This window comes from Sinohyriopsis cumingii, chromosome 2 (assembly GCF_028554795.1).
Source record: "Sinohyriopsis cumingii isolate HCF-2022 chromosome 2, ASM2855479v2, whole genome shotgun sequence".
NCBI lineage: Eukaryota > Metazoa > Mollusca > Bivalvia > Unionida > Unionidae > Sinohyriopsis > Sinohyriopsis cumingii.
The window spans coordinates 33981647-33997452 of record NC_142962.1 but is presented as its reverse complement, the minus strand read 5'-3'; the positions used below and the strand labels follow the sequence as shown (position 1 = coordinate 33997452).

At 36.0% G+C, this 15806-nt stretch overlaps 1 protein-coding gene across 8 annotated transcripts in view; it reads left to right on the top strand.

The window, feature by feature from the left end:
- LOC149804599 (MAP/microtubule affinity-regulating kinase 3-like) overlaps positions 1 to 15806 on the top strand; it is a 184194-nt gene that overhangs the window by 18620 nt on the left and 149768 nt on the right. For all 8 annotated transcript variants that reach the window (XM_089942108.1, XM_089942117.1, XM_089942151.1 and 5 more), the window contains exon 3: positions 15214 to 15267. In XM_089942108.1, coding sequence (XP_089798234.1) covers positions 15214 to 15267 — 54 coding nt within the window. The remainder of the gene's footprint in view (positions 1 to 15213; positions 15268 to 15806) is intronic.

Below are 15806 nucleotides of genomic sequence, written 5' to 3'. Positions count from 1 at the left end.
TCTATAAATAAGCAAAATAATACTACAATTCTTTTGCAAATTTTTGTTTCCTGCTCAAAGTTTACACTAATGTTGATTGTTTGCCAAATCATTTATGTAATTATTATATTTAGTGGGTGTTTTGATGAAATAAAAAGCAACATTTTATTTTCTTGTTCAGATTTTATTACTTGCAAGCAAATTGCTCAGTATTACAGTACAAAATAAGCAAAATCAATAGAATTATAAGTGTCAATGATCAATAAATATTGATAAGTATTAAATGTTATATTAACTCATCTCCAAATGGATGGCTACATCAACATGGGAGTTTTCACCAATAGACTTGGTGCCAGGGTGGCAGAGTGCTCAAAAATCCTCGCCTTTACTTTATCACTGCCATGTGACTGCATTGGTTTGAGTCTCAGGCTTGGCCTATGTGGATATGTGAGAAAGCTTGCCATTAGATTCTGTGGGCTAGTGGTTCTTTTCGCAGTGCTCCCATATTCTTCCTCTACAAATTTCACTGGCAGCCATGAATAGCCTATTGGGCTGAAAATGGGAACCAGTATATTTATAATACCTTGTTGTTTCTAAATCAGAACTGTATTGTTTCTAAATCAGAACTGTGACAGTCGTTCATTATTTATGGCTACCATGATGACTGTCTTAAAAGTAATGTTGTGACTAATCCCTTTCAAGGAATGATCATGATGACCTTAAGTCAAGCTAATATCCAATACATTTTTGGCTTTGTATTCCTTTAGATGTGTTAAAATTTATATGCATATTGGTGTAAAATTTCATGCAAGACAAGTTACCAGAAGTTTTTGCACATGGATGAAAAGAAAGATTTACTTAACAAATTTCCTCTTGTTGTTAATAGGTCATAAAATCCAGTATGAATTTACTCAAAAGAAATTAAAAATCTTCAACACATGAAATAATTCCATTTGCTATGTACACTTAAATTCCATTTGTGAGATCTCTTGTAAGCTTTAACCTTGAGTGAAAGCTTCAAAAAACACATACATCATATTTTCCCTGCACATTAGTTGTAATTTTTTTCCTTTGAATTCTCCACTGAATATTTAACATCTAACAAATTACCTTGAACAAACCCAGAATTATGTATGCTCATGTTTTTTCTTTTGTGTTTTGTTTAAAGCACTACTGGTCATAGTATCACAGGATGTAAATGAATAAACGTAGTTTGATTCAAGCATTCAGTATGCGAGATAAAGGTAGATAAATTGATTAAAGTATCAGAATAAATGCTCACCGAACTTGCTTTAAAATCAGTTGTCTCAGCCTTGCACCATGGAAAATTTAACTTGTCAAAGAAAATATATCATCAGGCTTTGGATTTGATCAATCTGCATGCATACTTCTTGAATCTCTGAGCAAACAAAAAATTCCTGCCAGATTTTGTGGAATGTTTTATGTACTATACCTTGTGTCATGTTTTAGTGAAAATAAGGACTGTCATTTAGTGTAGTTTCCTGTGTTTAGCAATTCTGCATACATATCTCTTTCTTTCTCTCATAAATTTGAGGATTAATTGGTATTTTCAGTTGACTTTCAGACGATAATTGAATCTCATTTTTAATATTTTATTTTGTGTTTTTCAGACAACTTGCACCCATTCCATACTCGTTTCCCTTTCTCTTGTGCAGTTTAACTTTGTGTCTTTTCCTAATCATGGTTAATTTAAAATAGGGACATATATATCCAGCAGTGCCTTTTTAGAGATTACACACAGCTTACTCACACCCCATGCTATGAAATGAGCCTGTGGTTTGTATTTTTGTTATAGCAAAAAATATATCCACATAAATGTATTGGTATACATGTGAAAACAGCTTTAATAAAATTGGGGGGGGGGGGGGGCAGGGGGCCAAGTGGTCTAAAGTGCTCACTGTTATGGATCACTGCCATCTCAACTCTGTCAGCATGGGTTTGAGTCTCGGATTCGGCCAATGTGGGTATGTGAGAAAGCTTGCCAATAGCTTCTCATGGGTCGGTGGTTCTTTCCAGGGTTTTTGCGGGTTCTTCCTCCACCATTTAAACTGGCTGCCATGAATAGCCTATCTTCTGCTGAAAAATGGCATTAAACCCTACAACAACTAACATTGGGACTCTCTATTGAAATGTCTCCTTCAGACATACATGCTTTTGAAGAGAGCCATGTTTTACAAATTTGATACATCTTTTATTTTAGTATTGGCAGCTCATCACACGTCCTTGTCTGATGTACATTGTTTCCCTTCATTCACATTTGCGCACGAGGGACACACGCTGGAGAAAATTGATGCACACATTTTGTTGCTGTGCATTTTTTTGAAGGAAAGTTTTCGCATAATGCAATCAGGATTTATTTAATATCCAATGCTTTGGATGAGGGATGGCATTGTATATACTTTGAACGTAGGCATTGATTGGTTCCCTGGTTTGTTTGCTCTCTGTGTTTCATATAGTGGGAGTGCAGTGCAAGGAGCAAAGGCAATTTTATGAATAAGTAGCATCCCCATATCTCGCAAGCTCTCACGATTTCCATTGAGCTCAGCAAGATGTCGGTTCTCAATGCTTCTTGCACTAAAAAGTGATCTCCAGATTAAAACAGCGTGCACTAAGAATCATTAGCGAAGAAAGTGAAAGAAGCAGAACACAAGAGTAACTGTGGATCTAACTTTAATGAAAAATGGAGAAAATAATTCCCTTGACTGGAATAGTAATAATGAGGACTTTGTGTAGCTCCTAATCTTTTGAAGCTCGAAGTGCTTTACAACATTAGTCAAAACCTATAAGATAAAAAACATATAATGATATGATTACAAACACAAACACCATGGAATTAGAAAACAGAGAAAAAACATGCTGAGAATATTTAAGGTAGGAAACATTAGGTTTTTAAGTTTGTTCTTGCAGTCAAAATAAGTTTGTTTTGAGAGCACTATGAATGTGATCACTGTCTTTGTGTCTAAGTTCAGTGGCAATTCATTCCACATTGCTGGACCCTGGTATGCAAAAGAACGCTGTCCATATGACTTTGTTTTCATAGTGGGAATAATGAGTATACGATTGAAGAGGAGCATAAATATCTTGCTGGTGTGTACACATGAGTGAGGTTGGATAGGTATGTTGGAGTAGAGTCGGTCAGTGAAACGTAGCACAGAGAACAAATTTTGTGTTTGATTCTGCATCGGATGGATAGCCAGTATAGGGTACAGAGCAGTGGGGAGGTGTGCTCTGATCATGGTACTCTAAGTATGATCCGAGCAGCTGTGTTTTGAAGTTTTTGGAGTGGATATTGAGATGAACCAGACAGAATTGAGTTACAATAGTCCAGTCTTGAAAAGTACTAATGAACACACAAGTGTTTTAGTGGCATCAACTGAAAGATATTTACGAATTGAGCTGATGTGTCTCAGCTCAAGATATGCAGCCTTGCATATGTTCATGACATGTTGGTGCAATGTGAGAGTACTGTCCAGAGTAACATCTAGGTTTCGTACTGATTGTGTAAATTTAATGTTGGTGTTGCTGATATTTATTGTTTGAGGTAAAGGATCTGAATGAGAAAGTCTTTGTGTTGTAATCAGAATTGCCTCAGTTTTATCATCATTCATCTGTAGCTTGTTCCATGTCATCCATGATTTCACATCAGAAATGCACCTCTCTACACTTTGGATGGTAGCATCAACTTCAGTTGGGTGGCTAGATTTGTATATTTGAATACAGCACATCCATTAGGATTACCGGTGTGACTTCTGGTTGCAAGATTGTGAAGACTGCAAAAGTGAATTATCCTCATGTGACGGTTTAAGAATTTTTAAAAAATCTGCCACAAGATATCTGGAAAACACATTATAACCCAAGACATTCTTTTACAACAAAGAAATCAGTAAACTTGCCAAGACAAATGCTTTACTTGGATTACAAAGTCAGGGGGTCATTACAGATTTTGTTGATTTTTAACTTTGCTGCAATAAAAGAAAGATCTGTAAAGTTCAAGTGTAACTTATTAGAAAGAAAATAAATCGTTTGCCTCCTTGATTTTTGATAAATATGTTCTAGGACGAAGTACAATGAAACCGATGATAGCGTTCATTTTATGACAGGCAGTAAATTAACAGCCATTTGGTTTAAAAGAGTTATTTGGCTTTTTGTATTGGCTCATTTGTAATGTGTAGGTCTATAATATTGCTTCAAAAAAGATTATAAAGAGACTGTTAAAAGTACGACTTTTAAAGAAAAAACAAGGAGTACAATTAATCTTTGAATGGATGATGCATTTGTTTGTTAATCGTGCATGTTGGTTTATTTGTATGTTTAGAGAGAGAGAGAGAGAGAGTATGTTGTGCAAGTTGCAATATCCTATTTCAAGCTGAAAAAGTATGGGTCAGATGAGAATTTGTCAGGACATTTTTGACCCCCACTATTTTTATTTGACCCCCAGTTCTGACATGAATTTTTTTTTAAACCCTCAATTTTACACCCCTGGGGGATACACTGACAGTGTTGTTATATTTTGGGGTGGGGTGGGGGAATGGATGTATTATGAAAATAGAAGTATTGATTTACATGTCTTTGGCTGTTGTGAGCATAATGCCTTTCACTTTTCTCTTTTGCAAAAGAATTAAATAATTTGATACATTGTATTTTCATTTGACATTTAGCTGACAATGAAATTGCTACTTCATTATGTGAATTTAGTGGCCGAGTGGTCTAAAGCGCTCACCGTTACAGATCACTGCCATCTCACCTCTGATTGCGTGAGTCCGAGTCTCAGGCTCGGCTAACATGGGCACATGAGAAAGCCTGCCAGTAGCTTCTCGTGGGTTGGTGGTTTTTCCTGGGGTTTTCCAGGGTTCTTCTTCCACCAATTATACTGGCCACCGTGCTGAAAAATGGCGTTAAACCATGCAACAACAACATCATTATGTGAATTTAGTTTTAATGAAATATAGATTTTAAAGAAATAGATAATTTATACTTGAACTCTGACAATCTTTGCCAACCCGTACAATTAAACTACATTTATTTAACATTTATATTTTGAGGAAGAGGTTGAAAGTGAGTGTGAATCTGATCAGATATTTTATAATCATTTATATTTTTTCAAATCAACTTATAGACAACTCTTTAGTGAGATATCAGATGTTTCGTTTAATGTAGGAAACACATATGTGCGCCAGAAACAATGAAGCCAGTTGTAGAAATATGATATAAGGATGTCTCCTGTGAAGTCCGCTAGGCTGATATATATACAGAGGTAGAAATGGTTAGAGAGAGTTTTTGAATTTGAATTAAATATGTAACCTAGATGTTTGTTTGTGTGCTCTACCAGCAAATTCCCCAATGTAGCTGTTGCCCACACCACACAGCTACAACATCCCCATGCCTGGATTTGTTATAGATGAGATTTTATTTGGATGAGGCATAGGTGCCAACCCTCACGAATTTGGCATGAATTTGACGACTTTTTCAGTGACTCACGGATTCATGCCGCAAACCAAAAATTCACGAATTCTCCAATTCTCTGTTGTTTTAAATCTATAAAAAAAAAAAAACGATTTCCCGTTAAACTCTAGTCGTGATATTCGCAGTTGCCAAAACGGTCCGGAACTGCTTTTCGCGATATTAGTAGAACTACAGCCGATTAGTACAGTTGGCCCAGTAGCAAGTATTTTAGCCTATTTTAATCTACAGTAGTCCCCCTCTTATAAGGCCACCCCTAATGCAGCAGGGAAGTGGCCTTATAATGCGGGTGGCTTTTCTAGAGGGGGATGACAAATGCGAATAGTACATTTAATTTTAAATATTTAATATTTTAAATAAAAAATTACATGCATGATGTGAAATAAATGTAAAACAAACTTTGTCATCATTTGCAAAAGAATGCTATGAATAACCATTGATGCAGTTTTAAAACTGTCTTTATAATTATGTTACAGTTCACATCACGTCACTTTGTTGGTAACAGTCTAAAAAACAAACCAGTCTCATCACATTAAAAATATCCTTGCTGTCATGTCCCCTGCATATATCGTTTAGTCTTTTGTTCCAATCTTCGACAACTTCATTATTAACATCAGCTGATTCGCCGCTAATGACAGAACACTTGATATTGTGTCGCACTTGAAATCTGTGCAATCATCCATTACTTGCGGTAAAGTCGTCATATCCCAGTTCAACTGACAAAATTTTTGCTTTTTCTTGTCTTTCAAAAATCAGGATACAAACGTCTCCTGGCTCAAACAATCTTCCTTTCTCCGTCCATTTCTTTCACCTTTCCACTTCTGCAGAATTGTTTCATTATCTTTCACGATATTGTTTATCTGAGTCTTCCCAAAGTTAGTTTTCTGCAAGGATTCTCGACGACCCCCCACACCTCCCCCAACCCCGTCAGTTGAATTACTTTCACGTTCTCCTCTAAACTGAGAATTTTTATTTTCCTCGATGACATGTTGATCTTTTTGCAGTAAGTTATTCATGTTGCCAACTACAGTACTGATAAAACAATTTTGTATGCATCTAAACAAATTGCCGTGTGTTTTTAAAGGAAGTGATCTTGTCACGTGATTCGTTAGTCGCAGTCTGGTACCCTATTGTTTTTATACATATCTTGAAACTAAGTGATAGAAGCCAAAACGGCTTCGATATGTACCATTAACATCATGCAAATTTGACCTCGCAGCCGTTAGGATTCGTAATTTTGACAATTATTGTTAGTAGTAATAGCCATTGATTACCAAAGTGAACAAGCTCAACATCTTACTAAGGGAAGCCATAAAGGCTATTAAACCATTTTCCTGCTGACTTGGGTATTGTACATCGATACTGCCACTTCTCAGCTGTTTCTATTGTTCGATAATTGTATTCTTAACAATTATCAGAGTGACTAAACCGGACATCTTATGATAACACAGCAGTAAGGCTAATTGGATTACATGCACGTACCCTTTTGTATGGATTAAAATTTGAGTCTTTCTCGGTTTTTATGGAATAAATGTGGCTTCTCGTGAGGCGTAAATGATATAATATTAACCTTAGTGGTAAATGTACTTTACTCAACACTTCTTTTAGTAACGAAAACCTGACATCGGGGAAACAGAAATCGGATTACTTAACACACGTTATGAATACAATATTGGTTCTGGATACATATTCAAATAAAATGCGGCCGCTTGTGAGGGGTAAATTTTATAATTTTGCACTAATATGCTGGTCGCGTTAGCCGGGTGGCCTTTCGCGAGGGGTACTTTTGAACACAAACTCGTCAGTGCCAACAGATTCTGGCCGTAAGGAGCGGGTGGCCGCTGGTCAGGGGGGCCGTTCAAGAGGGGGACTACTGTATATGTATAAGAGTAGTTTTACAAATGTTTTTGAGAGAAACTGGGGCCTAACCGGAATTTTGCTCTGCGAATGCGTCACCAACACTGAGTTGAGTTACTGTTCAGCATCGCATGTAAGATCTTGAAAATGGCTTCACCACCAAGGAAGAAGAAATGTATTGCTCAAAAAGTGAAGTTTAATTTGGAACATTAAAAAAAATTGGCCATGCATTCTGCCATTAAACATTGATATACATCATGCTTTTGCACTCAGTGTGCCACAAGTTTTAGTATTGTGCATGGTCACAGAGACGATGTGAGGAAGCACATCAGTTGCAAAAAACACGTAGAAGTTGGGAAAATTAAGAATTCGTAGATTTCAGCTCTGGAATATTTTAAGCCATCAGCGAAGACCTGCAAGCTACCAATGCTGAAGCATTATTTTTTGTGACTTTTCTTGTCGAACACAATCTACCTTCATCAGCTGGAGACCATGCTAAACATTTGTTCCGACAAATGTTCCCGGACTCGATAATCGCTTCCAAATTTTCCTGTGGAAGAACCAAAAGTGTTGCAGCTCCTGTGCATTCCTCACAGCAACAGTGTCAGCAAAAGAGTATTTTCTCTAGTGAGGAAAAATAAGACAGACTTTAGGGCCTCCATAGCTGCAGAAAAATTTGTCAACAATTTTAGTCAGCAAGATCAACCAGCAGGCAAGAAGTTTGAACTGTTCAGAACAGTTCAAGTCTTGATAAATAAATATTTCTGCATATATGTAGTGTTTTAGTTTTATATTGCGATCTTGATATAGTGTGGTATTGATGTCAGAATGGATGGAGTTATTGTCATGGTATTTTTCACTAATTCATGTCCAAATTCATGACTTTTTATCCCAATTTTCACTAATTGTGAGGCTGGAAGGTTGGCAGCTGTGTTGAGGAGATTGCATTATTTCTTCTGTTTTGAAGATAACATCATAATGTCTTCCAAGTTTTTAGTGAGACATGATTATTAATAAGATGTTTTCAAATCATTCATGTTGTGGAAAACAAAGGGCTTTGTGGCTAAAGCGAGTTAAATGGAGCCACCATTAAATGGCCTCAGATATTGAATAAAACTCACTGACAACCAGCATCATCAGTGACAAAGGAGGAGATCTTCCTTAAGATAAAATCCTGACAGCACCTATCCTTCAGTTGTACATGGGGAACAGATTTGGAATGTCTCTTTTTATGTAGAGATATTTAACCAGTGAATGAAGGTACTGATGGAATAAATAAAATTAGCACAGAAAGTCACTGACAAACAATATTGTGTTTTGCGTAAATTCCCTGTATTTAACTGTCACCTGCCATGGGTGATCAGGGGCCAGGTTTTCCTAACCAAATAGTGGTCACTGGAGCACATCAGTGATTTCATCACATGTGCAAATTAGACAGTTTTGTTTGATGATCAAGGGATTGTTTTGATAAAGGCCGGTCATCTGAATTGATGCTTAAGTGCTTCATATCTTGATCGTACTTACATAATTTAGTCATACTGTCAAACTAACTTGAAGGTGTCAACTTCTCTGCATCAAAAGCAAGACTTTTTTTATTATTACAGTAAAGGATTGAAGAAATTCATTTGCTGGATGATGTGGAAAAGTAGTTGTGTTGTTGCCACAGAAATGGAAGTGACCTTAGCTCGTTCATGTTTGGTTTGGATCAAGGTATCATATTAGATTTTTTGGAGTTTCTCTTGCAACCAGATTAACTTTACAGTAGTACCCCAGATGCTTTAAATGGCATATTGTTTATGAAAAGCATCTGTATGATCAAATTGTTGTGGGGTTTAACGCCATTTTTCAGCACACAATAGGCTATGCATGACAGCCAGTATTAATGGTGGAGGAAGAACCCGGGAAGAACCACCGACACACGAGAAGCTACTGGCAAGCTTTCTCACATACCCACATTGGCCGAATCCTAGACTCAAACCAACGCAGACAGAGGTGAGATGGCAGTGATCCGTAACGGAGAGCGCTTTAGACCACTTGGGGCCCCCTGTATGATCAAACCTTTGATCATAGAATTTTAAAAATGGAATGCAGCAAACGATACATGTTGAAAATGAAAGTGAAAATAAGCCCCTTAAAAACTTAATAGTAGTACAGAAGAATCAAAAGGAATATTCAGATTTCTTTTAATAAATGTAGAAAGGGCAACAATCAATCTGTTGGACATCACATGTTGATTTGAGTATCTCGTGGCAGGAGATATGATTTGCCATCTGAAATATAAAAAGAAGGTAGGAGTTGCATCAAGTTATGAGATAGCAACAAGCATTTGAGCTGCTTAGTGTTTGGATCTGAAGTTTGTACAACTGTACAGATGGTAAATAAGGACTGTGTACTTCACAAACTTTTCAGTTTAACTGTTTACCGTCACTGCACAAGTTTCGAGTACTAAACTTTTTAAATACATGTTTTCCAACTTTACAATAGTAGTACATGATATTCTGTTACACCTCACAGAAAACTCGTCGAACTTACAGAAAAAATATAACTCCCCTATTGAGACATTCTTGTTAGAATTGGCAGGTCTTCATAACTATGGTTTTGTTGTACAATTCACATAAAACGTGATATTGTTGTAGTAGTAATAATAATAGTAATAATACTTTAAAAAATATTAATAATGATATTTGTTAAAAACTCTATTTAAAAGGTGAACCTGTGCACGGTTATAACCTTTGGGCAACAGTCAATTTTGCCTTTTCATATGAGTGACCACTATATACAGGCTTGACTGTATATTTTATATCAGAATTACACAATTGCGTTTATTGTTCTTTAACCCATTACCTCATACAACCGTCTTTGGACGCCTCTACAAAAGTCGCATAGAAGCGCCTTTTGACGTCTACTGTAAACATCAGCCATTTTAAGCCGGTTTTTGTAGCGCCACCTTTGGGGAAAACCCCTTATTAGATACTACATTCATTTCTGTGAATGACAATTACGTCAGATCACATAGTCACTGTTTATGTATTGGTCGATATCTGCTATTTAAAGTAACTGGGTCGTAATCTCCACTCTCCAAAATGGCGGTCGCGGATTTCATTCAGTACTTACGAAGTTTTCATGATTAGAATCACAACTATGAAAGATTCAATAACCTAGGTAAAGGCTCTGATATTGATATAGGCTGCAATTAGTTTTTATAAATTATCAAATTTAGATGACTTAGTGATGTAGACACAGATGAAAAACTTGTAAATTTCGAGTATGAGAAATGGCAGCTCTACGGTTGGTCACACGGCCTCACTGACATGACGGTGAACGAATTCTCTCCAGATTTTAAAGCACATAACAAATTCTTCCGTGATAAATAATTACACAGCTATAACAATCGGACTTTACTCTTAAATTGTTCCACATGTAATAGGTGTGTACCAAAAATGTAAAATGGTTAAAATTGCTTTTAAATGTAACATACACTACGTTGCTTAATAGTTCACAGGCAAGCTATGCGTATGCGGTCGACTAGGTAACCTGTGTTCTATGTATAGCGAGCTGCACTTTGTCACTATGCTCTATGAGGTAAAGGGTTAATATTTGATGAACAAAAATATGCCAATGGTTCTGTTAGGATTGTTTAAACAACACCCCAAAAACCAAGAACAATCTGAACATTGTTAAATGCTTTATTCAGTATATTGCATCCTTTTCGGGATAAACACTGTAATACTATGCAGAAATATAAAAAAAATTGAGATGTTAATGTTAAGATAAAAGAATTGGAATAAAAACTTTCATTACAATTTAAGGGGTCAACAATTCATTGTCTGGATCTATTTATTTTCTGCATGACAGTGTTCACAGTGCATACTGATACTATCAGCAGTTTTGTAGGAGTGAGCTATGTAATTATTGATTATACTTTAGCTTTTCTGGGAATGCAGATTTAAAATACAGAATAGTACTTTTTCCCCTTTGGTAAAAATAATTATAAAAAAAAATTAAACATGTATCGTGGTGTTTAAAAACAAAAAGACCTATCTACCTTAATTTTAAAACCAGCGCAGTAGGGTGCATGTTTTTTGGCTTGCTTGTCATGTTTAATGATCATAAAGCTTTTCGTGTAGAAATTAGGTAGTGAATTTGCTTCTTATTTAATCTAGACTATTACTTAATCCCTTCTAGTGAAGAGATGTTCATGTAAAGTAATTGACTGGTTATACAGTGTTAAGCATTATTCACTAGCAGTTGCATTTGCCAATCATCATAAACTGGTTTTTAACAATTTAGAAACGTGAATTCTCTGTGCTTTCAGTAATGAAGGAAGTATTTTCTTGCCTTGCCATGGAAGCATTTGTGCATGTTTGGATATAAATTATTAGGTAGTTCTTCCTCTTTTATTGATGAGATTAGAGGCATTTGATCTGGATATAGATGCCTCTTTATTATGCTGATAAGATCATGTGTAATTTAGAGGTTAATGTATATTAGTGTTTCCTCATTTCCTAAATCTTTTTATGATCTGAAGCACCAGCAACATTTAGAAAGTTCACAGACCTCCAGTTCATTTACTGGTCCAGTAGCTTAACTTTACCTCAGATTGTAACATTCTGAACAGACCACATAGACCGGCTTAACACTTAACCCCTGGAGGTTTTTGTCATTTTCGCCTGAAATTCGAGTAGGAAACACATTTTGAAAGCTATTTCTGAATACATCAGAAAATACCAACTTACAGGTGATCATCCAATAACATACTGCCTAGTTGTATTAGAAACATTGTTTTTTATTGGCTATTTGGCTCGCGCATGAGCAGAAGGGTAAAAGTTGGAGTTCTTTTTTTCTTTTTTGCTTAACGGACCCATTATTCTCATATTGAGACCACTCTTATTCCAGATGCCCATCTTATCCTACTTTTTGCAAAGGTTCTTCTGTCTGTTTGCAGTTCATACCGGTTTGACTTAGAGCTGAGACCAAAAAGTCTAAAATCCAGACACAAAATCAGATTACGACCACGAGTGAATTTTGGGTAGAAAAAAATCGGGTTCAAAAAATTAGGTTTTTCCCTCTAGAACTTCCAAATTATTTGGCATCATTGTAGAGCTACATCTGTCTACCTTTCTATAATTACCACCCACTTTAGTGTATCATGCATGACTGTGACGCTACAGAGCTCGGCAGTAGGCTACTCCCTCCTGCCACGTTAACTTGTCGCCAGGAGTTAATGTGTTAACACTAGTATATGTCAGGGGTGGGCAAAATATAACCTGATAGCTGGTTTTATCCTCTAATTTACATCTGTGATATGGTTTTAAAAATTACTTATCTGTCCTGTGACCTGGATGAAGTTGCCTATACCCAGTGAATATGCTTTTATATTTTGTTTGAAATTTGCACAGATCATGAATCATTCCACCCACCCCACTCCTTTCCATCATTGTTGTCATTATTATCCTAATGAACCATGTAATCATAGAGATGTTTAATTGCCTGGAAAAAAGCCAGAGTTCCCTTGTAATCAGACACTGGCTTTACCAATGCTGGGGAGAGTTATGGCTCTGAGATATGTTTTTTTAATAACATGGGTTTATTATTGGAGGAAAATGTCCTATAATATATATACATATTGTTGATTTTAATCCACTTATTTTGAAAACGGCTGTATCTTTAGTATTATTTGTGTCAGAACCATAAAGAAAGAGCGCAGGTTGGGCAGTAGGAGGTATGAATGAGTCATCCAAATTATTGGCCTTGTCTAGGATTATGACTGACACTTGGTTAAAAAGGAATAGTACATGTTCTTTTTGTGAATAATTTGATTGCTGAATACCTTTGGCAACTCCACTGTGGAGGAGGCTTATGGGCATTCCTGACTGACATTTGAATAGCCAGTGTATTAAGATCGTCCATGGAAAGACGTACATCAAGAGTGATTTACAGTTGGATACACCTCTCCCTCAGTAATTCAGTGGGGTCCAAAAATGACAGTATTAGGAGCAATGGTGCAAGTTACTGCGGGACCTCAGAAAAATTAATTGGGGTGGGAGAGAAGACTGGGTTGGGTTGGGTTGGGTGGAGGTGTACTATTTAATGGTTTAATACTTATTTTAATATACTTTGTAAAATGCTTCTTCTAATGAAGTTGTTGCTTTACTGTTTAAAGTACCTTTATTTTCAGAATGACCAACCTATGAAAGATCATCATAAACATTACTCAGTGAGATTTTCACACATCACATTTTTACCTGCAAAAACAATAAAATTATGTTGCTGCTTTTTTGCATGTGAAGGTGGTTACATTAAAGTGATATTGTTGATTGACACCAAAACAAAATTTCCTTCTTGCAAAAGTTTATTTATAAACTACAACCATCAGCAGCAAAACTAGATTTTATTGTTTTATTAGTTGTGATTTCATTGCAAGCAATAGTGACATTTCTGCTGATCCTTGAGGACTGTTCTGGTGGCCTAGTGGTTAGAGCATCGACCTCGGATGGGAGAAGTTGCTGGTTTGAACCCTGACCGAGTTATACCAAAAACTTTTTAAAAATGGTAGTACGAGCTGCTTTGCTTGGTGCTTAGTATTAAGAGGTTAGTGTTAGGACTGGTTGGCCAGGTGTCAGGATAATGTGACTGGGTGGGACATGATGCTACATGTCTGTGGCATGCTACCCCAGTACTAGACATCACTGTAAACTGCCACACTGTAGACATCGTAGTGATATGACTGGAAAATTGTTTAAGCTTTGTTAAAAATCAAAATCACACAGACACATACACTTATCCTTGAGCAAACCTCCGAGTCAGGGAATTTCAATTTCACTAGAAACGTTTGCAGTCTCTTCCTTTTAAGGAACTATACATTTCGGTAGGCTACTACCTTTATGCCACATAAACTCATCACCAGGGGTTAATGTGTTAAATTAACCTGCTTATTCATAAATGTAATGAAAGTAACTCAGCCAAGAGAAATGAATACTTTGTAAATAAGTAGCTTTTTTTCACATGCGGTTTATTGGTGAGAAGTGAGTTTGTAGTTTAAATTGCTGAATTGGCACTCCATAGGGATGAGAAGTTTCAATGTTACTTGCAGTCAAATCGTGGCAACCAATGCTAGTGCAACCATATGCAAGATGCAGTACTTTACATAACTGTTGTCAGGTGCATTTAAGAATCAAAAGGAGAAGAATCGTGTTTAGCCTTTTTTGTTCTGCATAAGTATGAGGGATAATATATTTACTTATTTATGAGGTAGGACCAATTTCAGTCTTTAAATTGATATGAGGTGCCAACATAAGGGCTTGAAAATATTCATGTGTGTGCTTGCATTTATGAATGGTCCCTGAGGAACAGTTGGTGACTTTTTTAAGATACTCATCCATTTGGTTGTGTGAAATTTTAATTAATCAGATTGTGCATCATGTACAGTGCAGGACAAATAATCTTCATGTAAGACAAGTGACAGTTTGATATCACCTGTTCTGTAGGTCAAGTAGCCAATTTGAATTTTTTGTCACCTTAACATGTATAAAGACAGATCTTGGACCATATTGTATGTTCAGTTGTAGTAAATAAAGGCTTCATATTTACTGTGTGTGTGTGTGTGTATATATATATATATATATATATATATATATATATATATATATGTATATATATATATATATATGTATATATATATATATATATATATATATATATATATATATATATATATATATATATATATATATATATATATATATATATATATATATATATGTGTGTGTGTGTGTGTGTTTCAGGAAGCCAGCTTATCTTGTCACCATACATGTATGTATCCACTTCTGTTGAAAGGATTTACATAACTATGTATTACTTTTTAGTCGTTTAAGAGGGTTATTATCTTTGTTTCAGGTGGCCATAAAAATCATAGACAAGACACAACTCAACCCATCCAGTCTTCAGAAGGTAAGATTTTTAATTGTATAAAATTGGCAACATTAGTATGACTGAAAGCAGCTTTGACCATAATCCTGATAACACCTTAATGCTTGGAAGATTTTCTTGCCTTGCAAAGATCACTTGTAGCATTGTGCATTGTCTCGGCTTCAGTGCCTGTCATCCATTTCCAGTTGCTGCTACCACATCACCAACAGAGTTTTAGCTGACAGTTTAACAAATTTGGTATTGTACTCCTTATATTGGAACAGAATTTGATGCATTTTATGGAAAGTCCAAAACATTAATATTCCCTACTAGGTTGTATCTTAATTATCAAGATGGTGACCATGTGTTTTAAGCGCTATTATGTATTGCATGCTAGTATTGCATTGCTGTCTCTTTTTTGGCACTAGACCGCAGTCTAAGGTGAATATTTCCTCCTTCAATTAATAATTGGGTGTGTGGAATAAAAATGACATGTTCCAAGACTGATAGGTTCCACCATTCTGAACATTGTCCTTTTCCTGCTGTTTTGTATAGTTCTTACATGCCTCTCATTATGACTT